The 24,085-nt window shown below is 56.2% G+C and overlaps 7 protein-coding genes across 7 annotated transcripts; 3 read left to right on the forward strand and 4 right to left on the reverse strand.

The window, feature by feature from the left end:
• Positions 1 to 56: 56 nt before the first annotated feature.
• KVR01_006148 (uncharacterized protein) lies at positions 57 to 8,255 on the reverse strand. The gene is made up of 4 exons (XM_044782174.1): positions 7,894 to 8,255; positions 6,591 to 7,812; positions 1,498 to 6,514; positions 57 to 1,400 (listed from the first exon to the last, which is right to left on the reverse strand). The coding sequence occupies exons 1-4, from the start codon at positions 8,072 to 8,074 to the stop codon at positions 555 to 557; spliced, it is 7,266 nt and encodes a 2,421-aa protein (XP_044644951.1). The 5' UTR covers positions 8,075 to 8,255; the 3' UTR covers positions 57 to 554.
• A 1,457-nt stretch (positions 8,256 to 9,712) lies between these two features.
• On the reverse strand, positions 9,713 to 11,180 carry KVR01_006189 (uncharacterized protein). Its single transcript, XM_044790322.1, has 2 exons — positions 10,623 to 11,180; positions 9,713 to 10,552 (listed from the first exon to the last, which is right to left on the reverse strand). The coding sequence occupies exons 1-2, from the start codon at positions 10,955 to 10,957 to the stop codon at positions 9,874 to 9,876; spliced, it is 1,014 nt and encodes a 337-aa protein (XP_044644992.1). The 5' UTR covers positions 10,958 to 11,180; the 3' UTR covers positions 9,713 to 9,873.
• Positions 11,181 to 11,610: 430 nt separating this feature from the next.
• KVR01_006143 (uncharacterized protein) lies at positions 11,611 to 14,050 on the forward strand. The gene is made up of 4 exons (XM_044793635.1): positions 11,611 to 11,686; positions 11,850 to 12,708; positions 12,848 to 13,529; positions 13,670 to 14,050. Exons 1-4 carry the CDS (start codon positions 11,647 to 11,649, stop codon positions 13,889 to 13,891), a joined length of 1,803 nt encoding a protein of 600 aa, XP_044644946.1. The 5' UTR covers positions 11,611 to 11,646; the 3' UTR covers positions 13,892 to 14,050.
• Positions 14,051 to 14,346: 296 nt separating this feature from the next.
• KVR01_005734 (uncharacterized protein) lies at positions 14,347 to 16,283 on the reverse strand. The gene is made up of 4 exons (XM_044793651.1): positions 15,914 to 16,283; positions 15,546 to 15,817; positions 15,084 to 15,451; positions 14,347 to 14,989 (listed from the first exon to the last, which is right to left on the reverse strand). Exons 1-4 carry the CDS (start codon positions 16,213 to 16,215, stop codon positions 14,477 to 14,479), a joined length of 1,455 nt encoding a protein of 484 aa, XP_044644537.1. The 5' UTR covers positions 16,216 to 16,283; the 3' UTR covers positions 14,347 to 14,476.
• A 639-nt stretch (positions 16,284 to 16,922) lies between these two features.
• On the forward strand, positions 16,923 to 18,511 carry KVR01_005777 (uncharacterized protein). The gene is made up of 3 exons (XM_044793421.1): positions 16,923 to 17,392; positions 17,464 to 17,827; positions 17,947 to 18,511. The coding sequence occupies exons 1-3, from the start codon at positions 17,107 to 17,109 to the stop codon at positions 18,317 to 18,319; spliced, it is 1,023 nt and encodes a 340-aa protein (XP_044644580.1). The 5' UTR covers positions 16,923 to 17,106; the 3' UTR covers positions 18,320 to 18,511.
• A 695-nt stretch (positions 18,512 to 19,206) lies between these two features.
• On the reverse strand, positions 19,207 to 21,074 carry KVR01_006467 (uncharacterized protein; the record flags this gene model as incomplete). Its single annotated transcript, XM_044789085.1, has 3 exons — positions 20,502 to 21,074; positions 19,474 to 20,443; positions 19,207 to 19,246 (listed from the first exon to the last, which is right to left on the reverse strand). The coding sequence occupies exons 1-3, from the start codon at positions 21,040 to 21,042 to the stop codon at positions 19,207 to 19,209; spliced, it is 1,551 nt and encodes a 516-aa protein (XP_044645270.1). The 5' UTR covers positions 21,043 to 21,074.
• Positions 21,075 to 22,218: 1,144 nt separating this feature from the next.
• On the forward strand, positions 22,219 to 23,928 carry KVR01_006262 (uncharacterized protein). The gene has a single exon (XM_044782224.1). It carries the CDS (start codon positions 22,608 to 22,610, stop codon positions 23,667 to 23,669), a length of 1,062 nt encoding a protein of 353 aa, XP_044645065.1. The 5' UTR covers positions 22,219 to 22,607; the 3' UTR covers positions 23,670 to 23,928.
• The last annotated feature ends 157 nt before the right edge of the window (positions 23,929 to 24,085 follow it).

The following is a 24,085-nucleotide window of genomic DNA, read 5'->3' on the forward strand; positions in this document are numbered from 1 at the left end:
GCACGTCCCCGTTCCGCTTCCCAGAATGTCCTGTGAACAAGTAATATAATCACAAGTTAGTCGTGAGATGTTCGAGAGTCGTCATTGACGCGAGGAATGGGCCTGGAACATGTCTCGAACCGTGTTGATCTTGTTCGGAGACGCCATCGTTGGTGTGTCACATAAGCTAAAATACAGCCTGAAAATCAATTTATGGCATGGCCACCAAATTCATCTTTTGGCACACATGTACTAATAAGCGGACTTGGTCAAATACGTTGCTTTCTTTCAACAAAGCCTATTAGGCCGCCACCGTTCATAGTTACACCCGCTACCCTATGTATTGATTTCGGCCAGTTCATATAGACCTGGCGGCTGCACAGTATATTGCTTAATTTCAAAGACGGCCATCGCCTGGGCCTACGGCCCGAGGCGTTAATCATAATCCATCCATCTATCCATTCTCTTAGTGTACCACCCGAATCTATGTCCTTGTACAGGATCCTGTGTCAGACAAAGACGCATAGAATCGACTGCGATAGGGTACGGTCACATCCCAATGGCTGGTGTTTCCATCAAGCCGCTGTGACCACAGACGCGCACACCTGCGCGGCAAACCTCTCGATGCTTAGCGTGGGGGCGAGGAGCTGCTGGAAGGGCATGTCGATCTTGTACTCCTTGAAGATCCAGTTGCGGAGCTCGGCCCCGATCATGCTGTCGATGCCGTAGGATGCGATGGACGGCCCCTGCGGCTCGAAGTTGTCCTCGGGGATCATCAGCATGCGCGACAGCTTCTCGATGAAGTGCTGCGACACCGCCGCGACCGCGGCGGCGGCCGAGTCGGCCTCGCGGACGGCGGCCAGGATGCTGTAGCTGCCCGCCGTGTCGGCGCCGTCCTTTGCCGCGCTCATGGCGCGGGCGAGGTGGCTGAAACGCGCGTCCCGGTCCCAGAAGACCTCGGTGGTCCCCGCGTCGGCCATGGCCTCCCGCAACAGGTGCGGGTCCAAGCCCACGGCTATGTGGTGAGGTGCCTCGTCGAGAGACTGGCGCGCGACGATGGCAGCCTCAAAGGCCTCGAGGAGCTGTTCCTCGTCGATGCCGTACATGCCCATGCGGCGGAGGCCGTCCTCGATGTCGGTGTTTTCGGCGACAACCCCGACGCCGAGGACCATGGGCAGGACCACCGAGGTGGCGACTTTGCCCGAGGCCACGCGGTGATGCGCGAGCGCGTCTAGGTAGCTGTTGGCAGCCGCGTAGTTGCTCTGGCCTGGCGTGCCCAGCGTCCCCGACACGGAGCTGGTCATGAGGAAAAAGTCCAGTGGGACGTCGGCGAGGGCCGAGTGCAGGTTCATGGCGCCAGTGACCTTGGGCTCCACTGTCGCCTTCCAACGGTCGAAAGTCATGGAATGGAACATGCCGTCCTATAGGTAAGTATCGCACAGACATGGTCAGCATCCGGCCCAACAGGAGGACTACTAAATGTAGCATTAGGTAAAGGGGACTCAATAGGTATCTCACCCGAAGTACCATGGCAGCATGGACAACGCCTCGAACTGGGTGCGACGCGGGAATACCCTCGAGCGCACGAACAACGTCTGACCGTGAGGTCGCATCACCTCGCACAACCTGCACGATGGCCCCGGCGCTCTCCATGTCGGCCACGAGCGTGGAGGCCGACTGGGAGTCAGCGCCAGACCTGGAGAGAAAGGTAAACCGCCGTGCCCCATGCACCATCATCCACGCCGTCAAGCTCCTGCCCAGACCCCCCAGGCAGCCGACGAGCAGGTATGTGTTGTCAGGGCTGAACCGGGGCCCGGCACGCTCAGGGGGCAGGGTCAAGACGGGGTGTCCAGGTGCTTCTTCAAACCGGATGATGGGCTTGGGAGCACCGAAGGACTCGGACCAGGAGGAGACAGCCTTGTCAATCTGCGACAGGTGGAGGGGCTCGACGGTGCCGGGCGGCGTGATGGATCCTTGCTCAGACAGCTGCATGACGGCCGCAACAAGGCCAGAGGTCATGTCGGGCCTGCTCTCGTACATGTCCAGCAGGTCAAACGGCAGATAGCTGGCGCCGCGCGCAAACGGCACCGTGTCGAGCGCGCCGCGGTCGAGCACGTGCTTGCGGCCGGCGTCGACGAAGCGGCCGAAAGGTGCGATGTGGCGCCATGCCTCGCTCGCAGACCCCGTATCCACGCTGCTGCCGGTGCTGAAGACGACATCGGCCCCGCGGCCGCCAGTGAGACGCCCAAGCTGCGTCGAGACAGCACCGCCACCGGGGCCGAGGATCTGTCTCTGGTCGAGGCCGAGCCGGGTCGTCAAGAACGTGGCCTCGGCGTCGGTCTTCACTGCCAGGTACGGGGTCGCGCCTTTGTCTTGGGCAATCTTGGCCGCGGCCACGCCGCTCGTGCCTGTGTTGTGGAGGATGAGGACCGTGTCGCCCTCCTTGACCCGGGCCAGGGTTTCCAGGCCGTATATGGCGTTCGAGTATGCCGATATCAGGCTCACGGCCGCGTCCATGTCGTCCTTGTCGGCGAGCTTGTGCAGCATGGTGGCCGGCACCTGCTGGTAGCTGGCGAAGCAGTCCGGCTTGTACCCAACCACCCTGTCTCCTGGTTTGAGAGTCGAGACATCTGGTCCTACCTTGGTGACCACGCCACCGATCTCGTGGCTGAACGTGGTTGGGTAATCAGAACCGCTGATGACCAGAACGCCTTCCCTCGTGAGCCCGACGGCCTGGACCTGGACCTCGACGAGGCCAGCCTTGAGTGCGAGCTTATCTGCATGTGCGTCCCGCTCCGGCTCCTGTTCAAAGACAACTTTGCCGCGGAGGACTTTGCCACGTAGAGGCCTTTCGGCTGAGAAGGCCTGTGGTTCCGGATCGCTCCGAGTCTTGAAGATACTGTTGAGCCCCTTGTTTCGTACGAGCCTGCTAATGTATGTCTTTCCTCCGGATAAGGAGAACTCTCGCTCTTGCGGGGCCTCGTCGCCGCTACTCGCCTGCAACCCGGCAATCCTCAGGACTGACTGGACCACCTGCGTAGGCACGGTGGTACTGTCGAGATCCACATCGAGGGTGCGGAAGTCGAGCGAGGCCTGCTCCGAAGCGACAGACCGAGCAAGCCCCCGCACCATGGCGTATTCTGGTCTCTTTGCCGTGATTAACCCGCCACTGGTAACCCACAGCAGGGCCGATGCCGAGTCGATGATGGCCCTGATTGCCAAGAACTCTGCCTCTGTGGCCGTGTACAGCACAGGGCCTTCGAGGTCGGCAAGCATAATCACATGCCCAGCCACGACTTGAACGTCACCGCCGGAATCCACCCCGAACGCATCCAGCTTGTTGACCGAGACGCTCCAACCAAGCCCTTCCAGTGCGCACTTGATTTGCTCAGCCAGCGGGCTCGGGTTCGTGCGGTACACAAGCTGCACGGCGTGACCTTCTATCGGGGAGAGCACCTCAGTCCTGGTCTCGTCCGTCGTCTCCGCTGGTCGCCACACTGAAGACCCTGAGCTGGCCCTGAAGCTCAATCTAAAGTCTCCCGGTCCTTTTGACTCTTCGATAATACTGGTGGCCTGGGGCGCCGTGACAAGAAAGCCGCTTGGCTTCAGGAGCCCTCGCAGCTTGGGGAGCAGCTTCTGGACCGAGGCCGTCGCCTCCAGGCCAGCAACGACGACGTCGTACCCGGCCGTCTTGAGAGATTGTGACTCGAGGTCCTGCCCCGGGTCAAGGGGAACCACCTTGGCATTGGCGTAGGGCTCGACAAGTGATTTTCCTGCGGCGACCATGGTCTCGCCTGGGCCAACAGCGGCTGTATATGACAGCTGAGGGTTCTTGGAGAGGAGCTCCGCCGCGCTCTCGGTGCCCAGCTCCAAGACCTTCAACGCCGGGTATTTGAACAAGATCAGGTTTGCGACATCAACCCAGCTGCCGACGTCGGCGCCCGACTCGAGACTGTCAATGTCCAAGTCCCAGCTCATCTCGCCATAGGCACCACTCGTGTCGTCGACAAATGTCTCTGCCTTTTGGGGGACCGCGGCCTCGTAGCTCGTGGTCCGTACATTTGTGATGTCTAGCACCAGCTCGCCGTCGAGGGCGGTCATCTGGGCACTCCCCTCAAAAGACCGGATGCCTCGACGGGGCACCCAGGCATAGGCATTGGCCGTGCCGACCTGAAGCTGCGGCTCGGTGGGCGGCCAGATGGACACCTCGTCCACCTGGATGGGGACGACGCCGCAGCTCATGGCGTTGGTCCGCCCGGCGTAGATGGCCGCGATGCTCAGCTGCAGGACCGAGTCGACCGAGGCCGGGTGCAGCACGTAGCGGGACTCGCCGAGCGACGCGTCGACGTGCTGCTTGATGAAGGACCGGGCGCTGGCCGCATATGTCTTGCCGTCGAAGCGGATGTCGCCCATGTCCTGAAACGTGGGGCCGTAGTCGAAGCCGACCTGGCGCAGCGCGTGGTTCCAGGCCTTGCCCGTGGCCCGCTGGGCGAACTCGGGCGCCCGGCGGACTGCCTTGGACCCGCGCGGGTTCTTGTTGATGCCGATGCTGCCGGCCATGTGCTCCTTGTGGACCTGCTCCATGTCGATCGACGACACGCTGAAGTCCCACCAGCCGCCGCCGCCCTGCACGGCGGGCCGCAGGTTCAGCAGCACCTCGATCCCGTCGTCATCGTCTGGCGTCACGAGCGCCTTCTTGATGGACACGTCGCGCAGGGTGTAGTTGTCGATGGGCTCGCGGGAGGCATCGTCCCCGCCCAGCTCGTGGACCTGTGTGATGGCCTCGATGGCCATGGCGAAGTAGCCCGCGGCAGGGAAGACGGCCTCGCCGCCCAGCGAGTGGTCTTTGAGCCACGGCAGGTCGCGCAGCCGCAGGACGTTGCGCCAGGTGGGCTCCGCCATGGACGAGCCGATGACCCGCTGGCCCAGCACATCGTGACGAGGGTATTTCGGCTGGCGCTGCTCGCGACTGGCGCGGCTCTCGGCCCATAACGGCCGCGTGTAGTTCCACTGGTACGGGGGCAGGTCCACGATGGTGTGCCCCTTGGTACCGGCCCCCCCTTTGCTGCCACTTCCGCCGACGTAGGCGTTTGTGACGCGCTCCATCTTGACGGGGTAGTCCCTGAGGAACAGCTCGCCCGCCAGCTTGAGCAGCTGCACGGCACTGTCGGTGCCTCGCAGCAGGGTCGGCAGGTAGTCGAGCTTTTCCGCCTTGAGCTCCGCCTTGATCTGCTTGATGGGGCCAGCCATGGCCGAGTGTGGGCCAACCTCGATCAACAGGTCGACGTCTGAGACCTCGTCGTCCGTGAGGATGGTCCGGACGGCCTGGTTGAAGAGGACCGGGTTGGTGAGGTTCTTGCTCCAGTACGACTCGTCCAGCCGGGTGCCTGGCGGCAGGATGCTGTTTGTCACTGACGAGACCATCCTGGCGTTGGCAGGCGCGGGGTTCTCGTCCAGGTCATCCTCCCAAGCGCTCACACTCGCGGCCCGGATGAGTTCCTCGTACTTGGTGGCCACCGGCACCATGTGGTGAGAGTGGTAAGCTTTGCCGCTTGTCTTTACAAGGCGGGCAAAGACGCCGTCCTCATCAAGCCTGGCCTTGACAGCCGCTATGCCGTGCTCGTCGCCACTCAGCGTGACGGCCGATGGCGAATTGTGGCACGCCACCACAACATGTCCCTCAGACTTGTCCCGGCCAAGGTATTCTTGGACGGCTTCGGCCCCGAGGCCGACGGCCAGCATGGACCCGGCGCTCGCGACATCGCGCGTGACCTTGCCCCGGTAATATGCTGCAACTATGGCCTCCCTGGCCGTGATCAGGCCGGCAGCATATGCAGCAGCCATCTCCCCCGACGAGTGGCCGACCGTGACGGTGGGCCGGATGCCCCAGTGGGCGAGCAGCTGCACCAGGGCAATCTGGACCGCGGTGCAGAGCGGCTGCGAGAACTCGGCGTTGTTGACAGGCGACGTGTCGATGCTCTCGAGCAAGACGTCCTCGATCGACCACTCCGGGCCGTCGCCGAGCTCCTCGAGGGCGTTGTCGAGGGCGTGGATCGACTCCAGGAAGTGCGGGCTGTACGCCATCAGCTCCGCGCCCATGCGCGGCCACTGGGCCCCCTGTCCAGTGAAGACGAAACCGATGGCCCGCGGCCTGGACGGCTTCTGCTGGCCAAAGGAGAAGGAGGCGGCGACGTCTTCGAACGCAGTGGGCAGCGTGCGGTGGCTGGCGACGGTGAAGGCCCTGCTCTGGAGGACGCTGCGGCGGCTGCTGAGCGTGTACGAGAGGTCCAGCAGGTCGTACTTCGCTGCGACCTCGCCGTGAGCCTTGATGTTGCGCAGGAGCGTGGCCTTGTCGTGGGCCGAGAAGGGAAGCAGGAACGGCCGCTTGCGGTGCGAGGCGCGCCTGGGGACGAGGCTCTTCCTGCGCGACTCGACGCTCGTGGCGTCGGTGTACTTGTATGCTGGTGCCCGTCCTCGCAGCATCGATGCCGCCCCCTCGACCACTACGTGGGCGTTGGTCCCTCCGTATCCGAAACTGGTTCATCTCCCACGTTAGGAAACAAGTGCTGGACAGTGTCAACATGAAGTGGAGGGTACTGGGCTTGGCCTACCTGTTGATGGACACACGGCGCACCGGGAGATGGGCGGGAAAAGGCACTGGTTCGGTCGGAACCTTGACCTGCCACTCGTCCCACTTGATACTCGGGCTGGGCTTGACGAGGCCGCGGGTCGCCGGGATGATGCCTCGCTCAACTATCAGGATGGCCTTGATGAGTGCCGACAGGCCGCTCGCAGCCTCGCTGTGGCCAATGTTGGTCTTGACGGCGCCGATCCACAGGGGGTCCTGGTCAGGTGTCCGGTTCTTGTTCATGGCCATGGAGACGGCGTGCACCTCGAGGGGGTCGCCGACGGCGGTGCCCGTCCCGTGGCACTCGAAGTAGCCCGTCAGGCGAGGGTCAAGGCTGCAGCGCTCGTATGCATGGGTTATAACGTCGGCCTGGCCTTCGCGGTTTGGGTGTGTGATGCCGACGGCGGGGACCTTGCCGTTGGAGTTGACAGCACTGGAACGGATGATGCCGCGGATCGGATCCCCGTCCCGGACAGCATCGGCGAGTCGCTTCAGGTATACGGCGCCCACCGCGTCTGCTCTGCCGTAGCCGTCGGCGCTCTCGTCGAACGTGTGGCACGTTGACGTGGGTGACAGCACGCCCAGCTTGGCCGTGTTCATGTGCTGGTCTACCGTGATGATCAGGTTGACGCCCCCGACGATGGCCCCCTCGGCCTCGTTGTTCCGCAGGGCGTTGCAGGCATTATGCAGCGCGTACACGGACGAGGAGCATGCCGTGTTGCAGACAATGCTGGGGCCGTTGAGGTTAAAAACGTGACTAATACGGTTGCTGATGATGCCGGGATCAACGCCGGTTGCCGCCAGGCTGTGGCGGAACGACGCCTCCTTGAAGGCCATCTGCTGCCAGTCGGCAGTGAAGCTGGCGGCAAAGACCGCAGTACGGGTGCCCGAGATGGCCTCGAGCGAGATACCACCCGACTCGAGCGCCTCATACACAACCTCAAGCAGCTTGCGCTGCTGCGGGTCCATCCACATGGCCTCGACCGGCGTGATGCCGAACAGGCCAGGGTCGAAGTCGGTCAGCTCCTCATCGAGGAAGTATCCGCCCAGAACCCCAAAGCTGCCTGGGCGGTCGTTGTTTGAGTGGTAGTGCGCGTCGATGTTGAATCGTGAGGCGGGCACTTTTGGTGTGTTTCCCGTCCGCTTGTTGATCATCATGTCCCAGAAGTCCGAGGCTGACTTCACAGCCCCTGGCAGTCGGCATCCTGATTAATTACACGGGGTCAGTAAGTACTAAAATTGAACTTGTATGCATATTTTTGTCCGAATTTGTGTGCTGAACCTACCCATCCCCACCACCGCAATAGGCTCTAGCTGTTCCTCCAGCGGCTTCTCTCCATCGCTCAGGCCGGAAGCAGTCACCTGCGCTTGATCGATCCGAGATGCCCTGATGCTCGGGCCCGAAGCATCGGTGATGTCCTCATTCGAGGACGACGAGGATTGATCTGACCTCAGTAAGCCAGGCATAGTGATTGGCTTTGGCGTGTGAAGCTGCTCTTGTTTGGGGAGCTCTCTTGGGCAGATATCGAGCCACCATCAGCCCACATGGACCGATTAATATGCTAGGACAGGGACTTGTAATATGCAACTTGCATAAGCTAGACGGCGTATAGTTTTTGTATTGTGCGAGCCCATCTGGGTTACCATATGTTCGATTCTTATCGTCTCGTCTTCCATTGCCAACAAACCTGTAGCAGACTATCTATTCTCACCTACATGGTGTCTTGTGCCTTCGTTTGGTCAAGGCTCCCCCTCCCCGTAAGGCCCAGACCGGAAGGCTGCTCGAACACCGAAGGACCGGGCCGGGCTCTTTCGCCAGGTACCTACGTAGTTGGGCAGCACTTGTCGACCTTCCTTTCACGACATAGCATTACGGGACTACTCGGACCTGCGCGGCTTCGGCACGGAGAAGAGTTCGATAGTCCGGCTGAGAAACAGAATACGCCGGCCAGTCTAAGAGGACTACAGTAAGTATGTATCCCAGCCCAGGATTACTGTGTGAGCCCTGGTTGCCCCGGTTTTCTGAGTAATCTGAGTAGCTCAAAGGCGTTCAACACACACAGGTTACGCAGTGAGATGAGAGTTCGGTGTAATGGAGTATTCGAAGAAAGCTACAGGCACCGATCTTTGCTATTTCGTAATGGAAGACAGGTATTGTGGGGTGAAAGGCAAGAAAGAGTTGGGCGGGCTGACTGTGGGCATGGACCAGCATCACGAGGCTGACGCGCTCGGTTAGGTCGGCGCCAGGCGGCAAGCGAAAGCCTCCGCTTGTCCCCGAGCGAGCGGAGGTACCTAGGTAGGGTCGGACATGCCATGCAAGTAGCCCGCATGGGCTTGACGGCTGCATGCTTACACTGCTGGACATCCGAGCCAACATTGAAGCTCCGTTCCAGAAGCTGACGGAGCGGGCCGGTTTGCTCCGATCCGTCGATAAGAGGTAACAATAAGGAGAGACATTCACTGTCTGGATGGCTTGGCATCTGACAGGATTGGCCGGGTAACATGCATGCACTTGGTCTGGTTTACTCGGCTTTGCACACCTCCCAGGGCTGTTTTGACTGGCTGCGCGAATACTAGAGGTCAGAGGACAAATCCGAAGAAAACATTTTCATCTGGCAACTCTGACGATATGTGAAACGAACAAGGGCTGGATGGATCTAGTCGTCAGCCTGGGCAACCTGAATCCCTGCATGTGCTCAGGTGGCCCAGTACCTACCTGGGCAAGTAGCTGTAAGTCCCAAGCGCGGAGACACCTGGGCATCTGGCACAATAAAGGTATACTCATTCTCATGACCTTTCCTGAAAATCTTCTTGTAAACAGACAGTGTCATGGACGGGAAATGAGCATATAGGCTAGTAAAAATTTGATCCAAAGTTACAAAAACTTGGCTGATGCATCGTCTCTCCGACTTACTAATTGCCAGTGGTGTCCAAACAATGAATAACAGCTCATCAATCACTGCCTCGGCCGAGTGCCAAATTTCGATACGTGAACAAGTCCAAGACGCCTGGTCCATGAGGGTCAACCGGGCCCCAATCCTAAGTGATTATAAAGGCTAGCGAAAAAAGGGGAAAAAGCCATTTCATTTACTTGGTTGGCAGCTATTCTATGACTACACGCCAAATTCCCCAAATCACTCAGGAATGCATCCCACGCTCATGCTGCCTGACTAGTTATTCACTTTATCGACCTGAAGCAGTCAGTTGCTGCTGGTTCAAAGCATTCTGCTCAGTCTGCCGCCTTTTTCTCCATCGCTCAAACGGTCTCAACGATCTTCTTCGTTCCAAAGGGCATATGCAAGCGCGGCACCAGGTCCCAGGGCAGCAGTAATACCCGTCAATGTCCAAGCTGAGATTCTGGACCCCGGATCCGACTGTTGGCGGCTCACGGCGAGGAGAAGCGTGGCCAGCGTGGTGATAAGGACGTCCCATTGTGAGAACAAGAGCCCGCCAGCCCTCAGAATGCTGGACCCCGCTCGCTGGACGGTCGAGCTGTCGGGGTAGTACAGGCCGGTCAAGGAAACCCCCGGCTCCGTCGAGGACAAGGCATAGGCGAGGATCCCAAAATGAATCACGGCGCTCGCCACACCGACTACTTCGTATGCGGTTCGCACGGGTTGTACGAAGCCGGGAAATGTGGAAACCGACATTCTCGAGCTGGCGAAGCCGGCTGCGGTATGGAACATTGCGAACAGAATAGGTGTGAAGAAGTAGATGACCAAACCGTTTTGGATCTGGAAGGGTGTTGCCCCGGATATGGCCGGCATCAACAGAGGTATCGGTAATAGAAGGCTCCAGAGAGCGGTCATGGGGACTGCCTGCGCCTCAGACTCGAGCAGCCTTAAAGGGCGGCCCGGCGATCGGTGCTTTAGAAACAAAATCGAGTACAAGGGTAGGAAGACGGCAACACCTGCACCGTTCAATTGGTACTGCCATTGCACGCAACTTGGTTGAAGGGTTAGCCGCAGACGCAAATGGACCCCCTCAGAGGAAGATTGTATGCGTAATTGCTTACGAGCGTAGCCAACTGGGCGCTGATGTGCGCCGACTCTCCACCAGGATCATAATGTTGATGACCAACATGGCCGCAACGATGTCGAGGATGACCAGGTATGGAACTCTGTCGGTCATGAGTGGGTAGAAAAAGGTAACGAGGATTCTGAGAATGAGGTCCAGTGGCGGGATTCCGGTGTAGCTCATCTTGAGGGCAGACCCGTCTGGAAAGATGCCATTCCAAGATGTGTCCAGCATTGCAGCCATAGCGCCGTTGATGACCATGTTCCCCCATAGCAATATGAGTCCCGCTGTGCCCAGTACTGCAAATAATGATTGTACGCCGTCGATGCCCATTTTGGTAGAGTATTTCTTTCTTTCTTTTCTATTGACAGTATGTGTTTGTGAATGGGTGAGCAACCTCGGAAGGGATGACAAGACAACCTGGGCGTCAGCATTGAAACCAAGTGCTGAAGGATTGCAGGTGGCAGCCACGGGAACTACATAATCAACCCATGAACTTGATTATCGTTGCCATTCATGGCCACCTACGACTATTGTACCTAGTATCCTACATGTGTACTTAGTAGGTTATACAGCGGTCATTTTGCGCCCGTTCCTTGGTTGCTTGGCTTCTTCTCCGGTCGACCGCCGTTTTCTTCCTGCATACTCAACATAGGCATCACAATACCTATGCACGCTTTGCATTGGTCGTGTCCCTGCAGGCATCCTGGACATATTTACACGGTAAGCGGCCCCAGCCGGTCCGAGCAACCCCCGACCACGCCGATCATTGCCGAGCCCCCGCGAAAGTCATCAGACGCCTTGTCTACGGGAGGTTCATCCCGAGATCCTAGCCTTGTTTAACGTGGGCTGATTGTCGATGATCAATATCCTCGAGAATTGACCCTAGGTTACCATGAATCTGTGCTCGATTAAGATACGACATAAATGAGAGGTTGTAGAATTTTAGGCTGACATCTGTAAAGATCCGATATTAAATAATATGCTACCAAACCAATTGCTTAGCTAAATTCACATAAAAAATGGCAGTTGAGAGATTTGATGTCGTGGTGGTCGGAACAGGTATGCTGACCCATCCGAGTCTAATATTGAGCACTTGAGGGAGCCTGCACGGGACTCTCACAGCACATGGAACACCCCATAATTACCAACATCTGGGTTTGAATGTTTCAAAGTTCCAGTTCTGGGTACCAGAAAATACTAAATTCGTCCCCACTCGAAATAGGTTGGAATGGCCTCATATCTGCCAAGACTTACCTCGACTTCAAACCGAGTGCTAAGCTCGTCCTCGTTGACGACCAGGCGTCAATCGGCGGAGTGTGGAACAAGGAAAAGATCTACCCATCATTGTATGCTCAAATAAAGTTTGGGCTTTTTGAATACTCCTTCTATCCGATGCGCCGAGAAGGCATCACGAATGACGGATACATTTCTGGAGAGACAATCAACCAGTACCTTGTCGATTTCGCTCGCGATTACGATCTCACGCGGAGAGTACGGCTGAACAGCAAGGTAATAAAGGTGGATCGTGTACCAAAGAGTGGAGAGTGGCAGGTCGATATCGAGGGCGGCCCTTCCATTAAGTGTGCTAAGCTCATCTACGCCTCCGGGGCGACTTCGCATCCCGTCGTGCCATCCTGGCCGCAATCAGCAGAATTCACGACCCCAATCATCCATTCCTCGGCCGTCGGCACGCACTTGGACCAGCTATCCGGCATAAAAAGAGCCGTTGTGGTAGGCGCCGCCAAGTCAGCGTACGACACGGTCTTTCTGTTGTTGTCAAACGGCGTTAAGGTGGACTGGGTCATCCGCGAAGATGGATCTGGGCCAATGGCCATCATGCCGCCCACTCTCTTCGGCTTCCTTAACTCCATGGACGTCATCTCCACAAGGGTCATGGCAGCATTCGGCGCCAGTATCATGAAAACCAGAGGGCTCGCCTATCACTTCCTCCAGAGAACGCGGGTTGGCCGAGCGGTCGGAGACCTTTTCTGGAGAGGCGTGACGCTTCTCGCCGACATGCATGCTGGATACTCCAGGACACCCAACACGGAGAATCTCAGGCCATTACCGCGTGGAAAGGGGTGAGTTTTTTCTCATCATACACACTCCAACCCATCTCAGGCACCATTGGGCTTGGATATTATCGTTGTCGTTGTTCCCGAATTCAGGAGGAACGGGGGGATACTGGGACAAGAACCCTGACTAACAAGTCCTCGAAAGTATATTCTGGGCCAACGCTGGTCTCGGTTGCGCCAGCGTCCCGAATTTCTGGAACGTCGTCCACGCGGGCGACTGCAAGATCCACCGCACGGAAATCGACTCTCTCGGCGGGACCAGCACCGTCACTCTCCGCAACGGCGAGCGCCTCGAGACGGACTATCTCATCCTCTGCACTGGCTTCGACAAGTCCTACCACCCTTTCAGTCCGTCGCTGCAGCACCAGTGCGGGCTGGCGCCAGGCCCGGCCGATGCAGACAAGTGGGCGGTGCTGGAGGCGGCCGCCGAGGACACGGTCGACATGCTGCTGCCGACCCTCCGCAACGCACCGGTTCCGAAGTCCGTGCATGAGGCGAGGCGCGAGGTGCACGAGACCACCGCTGGGGACTCGCAGCCGAGGAAATTGCTCCACGGCCCCAGCCGCCACTACCGCCGGCTGGTCGTGCCCGAGCTTGCTGCTGCTGGCGACAGATCCGTGTATTTCCCGGGCTTCATACACTCCATCTACACGCCGTTGGTATCAGAGGTGCAGGCGCTGTGGGGTGTGGCCTTCTTGCTGGATCTAGTGGACGTCCCATCGAGGGACCTCATGGAGACGGAAGTTGCAGAGTGGAATGTCTGGTGCCGAAAGAGGTACCTTGCCCAAGGCAGGAAGCATGCATATGCCATCTTTGATTTCTTGTCTGTAAGTTGATGCACCTCGTCTTATGAGCCCCACAGTACTTGACCCTCAACGGTGTGTGCTCTTCAACCCGGGGGCATCCGCAATGTGCAACTGTCATCCTGCTGGAAACATGTTCTGACAAATATCTGCGTCCCATTCAGTACATAGATACCTTGCTGGAGGACCTAGGCATCAATATTGTGCGCAGGCGTAACCCTCTTACGGAACTGTTCATGCCTGTGTATCCACGCAACTACCGTGGTTTAATCGACGAGTTCCGTGCTGCATTAGCCCGGAAGCATGGACACGACCGAAAGAGCGGGATTAGTGAGACCACTGAGGACCTCGACTGGGAGCAGGGCTGGGGGGAGGCCGGAAAATGACCCCTGGATACTTCATTTGAATCGAGCCTCGTGACACTTCAAGTTCAACCAGATATCACTGCTATTGATGGGTGCAAACAAAGAAAAGCCACCATTGCCGTTTGGGTAGATCCGATATGTAGGACTGTGCATACAATCTGAGATTTTATTATACCAAGAGCGTATTGGACATCATGCTAAATGCAGCGATCTCTGTACTGGCATCCACGCGAAGTTCTTGGATTTTTTGGAGCCCCAGGGCTGGCGGCCAGCACCTGGTCACCTCACACATGCCAGTGATTACCCCGCGAGATGTATGCCCCTTTGGACCTGTCCGTGGTCTTCACGTATATCTGATGTATCTCAAATGCTATGTCTTCAGCTGCATAGGTAAGCCCAATGTCTCCAAGTTATTAAGTTACGGTATAGCGATGGGGAAGGCGACGAAACACGATACCACGATATACCCTCGTCCATAGACTAATCAATTTTCATTGCACCAAATGAGGGTTCTCAACATTTGGCCTTGTAGTACTGGATTATGGACTGCTGTAGTACAATGAGGAGACGAGCAGTAGCTATGTAAACATACAGTACTTCCATTACTCAAGTATTGATGGCCAATGGAAGCAGCCTGCTCATGTACAAGACCAACGCGCAGGCGGCAAAAGCGCTCAGATAGCCATAGCCCGAAATCCCAAGGCCGACACCCGACTTGTTGTCGCCGGTGTGGCGATGAGGCGCAACCGAATCCTTCCAGGGCATGCGCCCAGCTGGGAACTGGCCCACATCGACGAAGTCGAGCTTGGGCGCGGCGCTGATGATGGCCCCCAGCTGGTTCCCGAAGGCGCTGGCCGGCAGCATCGGGATGACCCATCTCGCCAGGAACTTGTACCACGGGCTCGCCCACGCCTGAGCCCTCGTCACCTCGCCCGAGAAGTTGCAGATCTCTAGCATGCGGGCCCTGCGCTCCTGCTGGTAGTCGGCCAGCGCGGCCTCGAGCTTCGCGGCGCTCGGCTTGGCGCCCTTGCTCTCGGCCAGCAGCCGCCGGAGGTGGTTCGTGAACACTGCGACCGACTCGATGCCCGAGTTGCCGCCGAACGCCATGTTGGGGGTGACCTGGTCAACGACATGTCAGTGTGTTGCAGACTCGCTGACAGCTGGTGGGCAGGGCTCTGTTATGACAGTGGCATGTGTGCCTACAAAGACTTACCTTGTGCGCAGAGTCGCCTGCGAGAGCAATGCGGCCGTGGTACCAGTGATCCAGGACGCCTTCCTCCAAGTTGACGACGTTGGCCCTGATCCGGTGCTTCCAGACCTCCCCAAAGACCATTGTGTCCGACACGGGGTGACTAGCAATCTTGGCCGCCAGGTCCTCGGCGTCTTGGTCCGTGTATCGCGGCCGGTGAGGCCAGGTGCAGGGCTCGCTCAGGCGGAAGAAGACGAAGAAGTAGCCAAATTTTGGGGTCATGGTGAACATGTGCGAGTAGTTGTCGTTGTGGACTATTGTTAGGTCCTTGGCCCCGAGCTCTGGGATCGCCGTGGTCATGACAATGAGGCTTTTCCAGTCCGCTTTGATAGCTAGCGATATACCAAGGAAAAGTCAGTACAAGTTGAATTAGAACCACGACCTCCAAGATGTTGGCGGCCTTGTTTCGGAGGCATATCAACCCACCCAGTTTCTCCTCTACCGGGATCAGTCCCGGGGTCATCTTGTTCGCGTAGTCCCACATTATGGTCCGCACACGGCTGTAGACTCCGTCGCAGCCAAGGACCAAATCGCCTTTTTCGACGTCGCCGTTGTTCAATTCCACTTCGACCCCACCGGGAGTCATCTTGATATCCCGCACGCCAGCATCTGTCCGAATATAAGAATTGTTCGGCAAGGTATCATACAGCTCCTGCAGGAACTGTCGTCTCTCGATAAGGAGTAGTCCCGAGCCGTGGCTGATTTACACGTATTAGAAGATGCAAGGAGCAGAGAGGCAGAAAGGCAGTGTGAAGCGATAGCAGGAATCAAGGGGTGAATTTCATCATGCTCACTTCTGTTCGATGATGCGGAAGACACCATTGTTCGAAATTATCTTCTTATTGGGCAGACGCGCCCAGTAACGACCAGGTGGAACGCAATGCTTCTGCACTGCTTCCAAGGCGCCGAATTGATGGAGGATCCGTGCCCCGTTAGGATACATTGCAATGCTTGCACCTTCTGGTGGCGCCACACTGGACCTCCTTTCCAGCACGACGTGGTCGATACCTGCCTTCTGAAGAGCATGGGACGCGGCGAGCCCAGCAACGCCTCCACCCACGACAATGACACGAAAAGGCGTCTCTGCTTGGGCCATGGTGCGGACGGCGACTTCGAATGTCTTGGACTGGGTTGACAAGGCTTCTGGTCTGGGTGAGGTTCAATGGATATGCTCATGCAGGAGCGAAGTAATACAATGGGAGTGACGAGATTTGTATGAATTTTATAAGTATCCTGGCATCTGGACTCAAACAACTAACTGAGAGTATACTTCTCAACACAAATCTTCCTATGCGCGGTGACCCTCCAGGAATTGGCCAATCCGGCATGGAAAAGCCTGAATAGACCCATCGCTCTGCGTGGCCAGCCATGAGGTACCTCGGTTGCTGTGCAATCAACGTACACCCCGTGAATTCAAACTTGGGGACACTGCATGCGGTCCGTCCGGGCCGCCAACTCCCCGAGGTCCGTCGGGGCGGGAGAGGGGGCATCTAGAAGTGCACACTAATACGCTCAGTCACTCCGGTACAGGTTACGCCCACACCAAACCCCATGAGGACCCTAAAACTGAACGTCTCTGATCTGGGCCTGGCGGCTGCATATCCCGGAGACCGCAGCGCCTATCGTAGGTATGTAAGGTGCCCCCGTATTACATGCGGAATAGTGGAGGTCACGGGCCGCTTACTTGGACTTGGATACGTCGTCGAATGTTGCATGGATCTACTAGTAGTCTACGTTGATCAACAAGCCGTTGGCCAGGTATGTAGAAAAAAACAAGAGGGCCAGGTCAGGCGATTCTGTGGCAGACGTATTCACTGCTATTTTGACGTAGTGCCCAAACCGCCCACCCTTTCTTCTGCTATGCCACCCAGATCTATCTCATGCTTCTAGATCGTTGGCCACACAGGTTTTGCAATTTCCCAGGACAGCATCGGTATCTGAAGAGCCAGCGACAATCTCGACAGATTCAACCCATGCTTTTGAAATCATGGCCGGCTCGCTCCCAAAGACGTACAAGGGCGCCGTTCTCGAGAAGGCAGGGCAGACTGTTGTGATCAAGGATCTAGAATTGAAGCTTCCCGGATCCGGCGAGGTCCTCGTCAAGGTCCTCGCCTGTGGCGTCTGTCATACGGACATTCTTGAACAGCAAGGCGGCCTGGGCCCTGTCTTCCCTCGCGTGCCAGGACATGAGCTGGTGGGTGATATTGTAGCCACTGGGGACGGGGTCCTGCGTTTCTGCGTAGGCCAGAGAGTCGGGGCTCCCTGGCACGGAGGTCAGTCCCACGCCCGCCTTTTCCCTCCCTCCGCCCTCCCGTGCTAACACCGGCGCCCTGTCAACTAAAAGGCCACGACGGGACGTGCCGGCAATGCACCAAAGGTCTGTACCAGCTGTGCGACAATGCCCATGTGAACGGCGTCAGCTCTGACGGTGGCTACGCCGAGTATGCCATTCTTCGGGAACAGGCTCTGGTCAGGGTCTCAAGCGACGTCGACCCGGCACAGGTCGCTCCTTTGCTCTGTGCTGGGGTCAGCGTGTTTAATGCCATCCGGAAGATGCATGTTGAGCAGGGAAACACTGTTGCTATACAGGGTATTGGTGGCTTGGGCCATTACGCCATCCAGTATGCGAGGAAGATGGGTTACTATGTCATTGCCATGAGCTCCAGCAGCTCAAAGAGGGACTTTGCGCTTGACCTTGGCGCACACGAGTACGTGTGTTTACTCCTAAATATCCGCCGTATCACATACCCCATCCTTCTTCTCCCATATACCTCAGGCCAAACGCAATTTGTTCCAGAAAAGACGACTGAAGTTTGAGGCATCACAGATACATCGACACAAGCAAAGACGAAGCCGTCGCAAAGCTTCAGCAGCTTGGGGGCGCAGCCCTCATTGTGGCAACTGCACCCAACCCACAGGCCATCGGTCCACTCATCGGGGGTCTGCAACCGGGCGGCAAGCTGATAGTCCTCGCACCTGTGGGGCCAGTGCCATTCGACACGAATCTCTTTGTCACTCGAGGAGTGTCTGTTCATGGCTGGCCGAGTGGGCACACGGTAGACTCGGAAGACGCCATCAACTTTGCACGAAACCATGGAATCAGGTCGATGGTTGAAAAGTTCACGCTGGCTGACGCCGCTAAGGCTATGGAGCACTGCAGTTCCAATCGTGTGCGGTTCCGCAGTGTCTTGGTCATGTAGTTTCTTCATTCCTACCAGGGGAAGGGGGGTTTTTGGTTCGAATTGCACAATATAATCAGTGCAGTGTGCTTGATACCACCCGATCAGGGGGCACGAGGGATAAATATCCCGGCACCTGTCATTGTATTTGGAGTAACTTGGCCCCTATGGCCTTTCTCCCTTTCCCTTGAGAATCAAGTCAATCCCACCGATCAAGCGCTCACAGACTACAAACGGCTGCAGCAGCGCCACAATCAAGCGTCACTACACCTGTGAAGATCACACTACTTATTGTAATGGCTAAATCTTAAGATTACAGTAAAAGATTAATGAATTTAAATATTGTATAGGCACAGTATGTTTTCAAGCGCTGGGTCTTGAGCGCTTACCACTGTATAAAGGCGCCATGTATGTCCTCGGACGTATACGGAATAGAAGCGAAACCAGTTACGCACATCTCCAAGGTTTCCTAAGTATTTTTAAAAATTTTAATGGAAAGCGGAAGGTAAACTCAATGAGACGTGCCCCTAAGCCCGTCACGGCATTGCGTGCACATTTGAAAGAAGAGTAATGAAGGGCATCAAGTTGTGCCTACTGATTGAATAATAGAGCTGCATCTTCTTAAATAACCTGGGTGGCTGCCATTTGGGACACCCTCAACACCGACGAATGCCCACATTGTGTTTCCGTTGTCACTACCAACCCACAATTACAAAAGCCCTCTTCTAATAGAACATTTCTAATTCTACATCTAGACTACAGTGTCTTTGAATACTTTATCAGCGTTAATCAAGTTTCATGAACAGCTCTAGCAGTATTAATTTCTTGGTTTACATTCATTTAAGTTTTCTTCACAAAAGTTCACTGCTCTGACGATGGCCAACAGTTACTTAGTTCAAGTGTTCGCTTCAATGCCCAAGCCGAGCCTGCAGGCTCAGCTTCAAGTTGCTTTGATGGGGTCAGCGTAAGGTCCTGTTCATACCAATGACAATAACCACTTGAATAAAGACTCCTATTCACGGATCAAAGGCTCAATCAAATATGTGATATTCGGGATTCGAAAAATTACACATCAACTCCCATATATAATCATTGAAATCATACTGTTTCCGAATCATGCAAAAAGTTTGAATCCTCCTGGAATAGTTGTCTGAAAGAATCCGCTCGGATCATACTTCCTGCTGACTTTCTGAAGGCGGGCCTTGGACGTGGCCCCATAGCTCCCAATGGGATCCTGTGTCTGATACGCGTAGTTGAGGTACTGGAATGGGACAAGAAGGCCTTCTTTTCGCAGGACTACTTCCATTCCAGCTTGTATTGCCTGCATCGCTTTCAGCACGGTGTCATCGTCTGATCTTCTTTCGTATGAGCTTGTCAAAGCCGCGAGTACGAGGTCAGTCTCTCCCACTGGAAGACCAAGCGAATTTGTGCCATTTGTGACAGGCAAAGGTTGGAACAAGATGCCGAGATTCAGGGACTTGACATCGCCCAGAGTGTCTGTGATGTCTTCCCAAATCTCAATCAATTCGTTATACACGGATTTTCCAGCGTTCTTGAATGTAAATGTGGTGTAGAATGCACTGATCCGCGTGGTCAGCATTTTGTCTCTCCGATCCCGTCCTGAAAAGGCAACCCACCAATTTGCTTCACGTGGAAGGGAACCGGGTTGTTCAGAGACGATATCGCTCACGCTGGCCAAGCGCAATGTGTTGGAATTTGGAGTTTCGATAGAAGTGAAAGGATCGAATATCGTGGGTTTTGTGACAGGCCGTGCGTAAAAAAGGACGTCGAGCACAGTGCGAGTACGGCCCGTGCTCGCATAGAATAGAGCAAAAAACATGGATGCTGCGTCATCGAAGTTTATGGGATCCATGAAGTCGCTGAAGCCTTGACTGTGGGCATCCACAATTGATGGGGTGTAATTGAACGACAGAGCACCGCCCCACAGCTTGCTCAGAGGCCAGGTCGGCACGTCAAAGCGCGTCACGATGCCGAAGTTGTTGGAGCCGCCTTTGAGGGAAAGCCAGAGATCCGGGTGTGAGCTTGCGGTAGCATAAACAATCTCGCCACTGGCCAGGACAACTTCATAGCCATATATGTTATCACAGGCCCACCCGTTTTGGCGCGACAGTATGGATATGCCTCCTAAACTGGTGAGCAGTCGCACGCCAGAGATTTCTGAGACAAATGAATATTTACCTACCTCCTGTCAGAAACCCACCAACTCCAACACCGACAACCCTGCCACCCATCACAGAGAGGTTGAAGGGTGCGAGGTGCGAATAGATGTCACTCCATATGCTGCCAGCACCAAGTGAAGCCATCTTCAGATCCGGGCTCAGCACAACCGAATCCATGCTGCGCAGGTCGACCGTGATTCCGCCTTCAATGTTTGCCGCCCCGGCCCATGGGGTATGTCCGCCGCTGCGGACAGCGTACTGCGGTGCTTGAGTGCCTGCTTGTCCATAACCATGGTCTTTAGAAATCAACTTGACAAAGTTTGAGAGTTCTGACACATTTTCGGGACTGAATATACAGAGCGGCCGCAGTTCAGCCTCTTGGGCCGAGAAGTATGAAGACAATGACTCATTATAGGCCAAGCTTGACGGGTACCATATTCTATTAGGTATTCTGTTGTTGGCCTGGTGGCAGACTGCGCTGGTGGTAGTACCGGATGTTGACAAGGCTGCCACAAAGACAAATGTGAACCAAATGATAATGGAAAATGAAGTGTGTGGCGACATTGTCAGATGTCCGTTTTTGGTGCCAGAATTACTACCAATTTGATCACTCTAGAGATATCCAGTATCCAGAATCCAGTTAGGTCAACCATTCCACCCAGGATACCACCTATTTGAACAATATACTGCAGCCGATGTGTTGGTCTCTGCAACCTTCTCGATGGGCCCGCTACTAGAACCTACCCCTGATGTTGAACACCTACTAGCCAGGTAGACAATCCTTCTGACAGTCATGGCGGCGTCCGAACCCCGCTGCGGTGTTGCGCCGATCTGCCTACTATGTCATCCACCGTCTTAGCAAGCAAGAGGAGCATTTTCGGACTACGGAGTTTCTCAGTAGGTACATAGATGACAGGGCGTTGGTTTTTCCTTGATACTCGACGAGGTCTTCTCAGACTGGATTCACTGATCATCTAGCACAGCTGGATTCCAGGTACGGTTGCTCTCAAGCTGGGGGTACACGCACAGCGTAATAGAATCCTGAGATACCAAGATCAGGTATTGGACTTGCAAGAGCGCCAGTTCATGTGCACAATCCTACTTCAGGTACAGGCCGGGATGAGTCCTGGTAGGTCACCGGGCACCGGAGTGAACCCCTGCCACCCGCATACATCAATGGGTCATGCAAGGCGCCGTGTGTAAGGCGCCATTGAGCGGTCATGTTCCAACAGCGGTAAAAGCCGCGCTTGCGATAAACCTCATGTCGGCCTAAACACACCCATTCGGAGGAAAATTAGCCCGCGGGCCGCGGGAGGAAAGCCTCGAACCCCCCCGCGTCACGCAGGCTTCTTGTTGCTCAAGGGGCCGAGGTCACGATAGTTTGGGGGCTGAAGCTTGTATGCTCAGCAGAAGTACCCAGGTAAGTATATAGGAGGATTTAAACTAATGCCGCTCGGTGGCTTCGGCCCGGATTACTTGCATAATCTGGCTCCAATCGGCCAGGAACAACCGAGCGTAGCTTTGTATCTATCTCGTAGTCGTAAGCTGCAGACGTATCTTTGAGTTGTGCACCGGCATTAGTGTATGCCGGGATACTCAGGGGTACTTGGCGAGGCTGACAGATACATATGACACTAAGCTCGGGCCGAGCTGCCCGGTTGACGAGGGTCCCATGAACGCGTTACATAGCGGCTGACATTATCGAACAAATATTCCTTCCTCTGTTAACATCTCACGGGCATTGCTTGGCACTTTTCGTGGGACCAGCCATTCGTTATTCGAGTGCTGCATCCTATTTGCTTTGAAATGCATCTGCTTAGAAATGTGAGCACAATGAAAATCCAAGGATGCGAGGTTTCAGGCACGGCAGGCGACTTCAGCTGAGCTCCTGCGACGCATCCGTCCTCGTCCAGTCCGGGACCACAAGCCACCAGGCTCTTCAGCCGGATGTCTCTTGTCTTGCTGATAAGAAGCGAGTTATGGTCCTCCAACTGAGCAGCACAGTTTAATGTTTCTCATTCGCTCTTTGACCCACATCCAACAACAAAGCCCACCAAGCAAACTCAACGCGTAACTATACTCCTGGACGAGACTCAAGCCATAATTATTGCTGCCGCCTGTCTTGCATAATGGCTCCCCGCAAAGAACTCGTTCTCATCACCGGAGCGACCGGCTTTGTTGGGTTTCTCACCCTCTTGGACCTCCTCAAGTCTGGATACCGCGTTAGGGCCGCGGTGCGCTCGCAGTCAAAGGCCGACAGCATCCTAGCCACACCTGCCATCCAGGCCCTGAGCCCGTCCAAAGATGACCTCTCATTCGTTATCGTCTCTGACATGGCCGCGCCAGGGGCGTTCGACGCTGCTCTGCAAGGTGTGACCTACGTGGTGCACCTCGCAGCCCCCGTGCCGTCATTTACTGGCCAGGTCACGGTCTCTGCTGACAAGTACGAATCGTACTTTATCCGCGGCCTCGTTGACAGTCATGTCGGGATGCTCGAGAGCGCCGCCGCCGCGGGCACTGTCCGCCGTGTCGTCCTGACCAACACCGTCATGGCCGTCATCCCCTTTGCGTTCTTCACCGGGTCTCCCGATGTGGACTACACCAAGCGCTTTACTGAGGATGACCGCCAGCCAGACCCCAAGGGCCCCTTTTTCGGCGAGTTTGACTCGTATGCCGCCGGCAAGGTGGCCGCACTGAACGCGACCGAGAAGTGGGTCGCAGAGAATGGGCAGCGTGCCGGCCTCGACATCATCAGCATCCTGCCCGCCGCCGTCTTTGGCCGCAACGAGGTCGTCAGCTCGGTTGCCGACCTCAAGGCCGACGGCACCAACACGGTGCTGCTGGGCCTCCTGCTCGGCAACAAGGGCGAGTTCCCCCACAATGGGAACGCCGTCCTCGGCGAGGACGTGGCGAGGGCGCACGTTGCATCGCTGGACCCCAGCGTCAAGGGGAACCAGGCCTTCATCACCAGCACCCCGATCGTCTACGAGGATGCCCTTGATGTGCTCCGCACAAAGTTCCCCGAGGCTGTCAAGGCCGGCAAGCTGAGCGTTGAGGGCAAGCAGCCCACGCTGAAGATCAGCACTGATGCGTCCAAGACTGAGGAGACTCTTGGCTTCAAGTTTGCTCCCTTTGAGAAGGCTGTCGAGCAGGTTGCTCAGCAGTACTTGGATCTTCTGGCCAAAGAATGAGCCTATTGAGTCATGAAGACATATTTGACCTTCTCCTGAGGCCGACACGCACTGATACATGTTCCTGTTGCCCCAACGCTACCTGGAGACTCGAAGACGTTGGAGTTATGGACTGGCCCGTGGAACAGGTGGCAACGCCGTCTAATAGAGGAGTTGACCGAATGTACTAGTAGAGAGTCTTGAAAATACTTTGAAATGGAACATTCGTGCTCCACCAATATGAAGGCATTTGCTCATCATTTGGCAACCGGAGCTTAGATCCTGTATCATCTCGCTCTACATGTCATTGTCGCAAGACTTTCATCCCCGTCGGCAGCGCTCAGGTATGATTGAAAAGCGGCCTGGAACACAATCTGGCACTTATCGACCTTATAATCGTCTGGGCTTTCTTCGCCCTTGTTATTCTACGTGTATTT

The sequence above is a fragment of the Diaporthe batatas genome (genome assembly GCF_019321695.1).
Source record: "Diaporthe batatas strain CRI 302-4 chromosome Unknown Contig00006, whole genome shotgun sequence".
NCBI lineage: Eukaryota > Fungi > Ascomycota > Sordariomycetes > Diaporthales > Diaporthaceae > Diaporthe > Diaporthe batatas.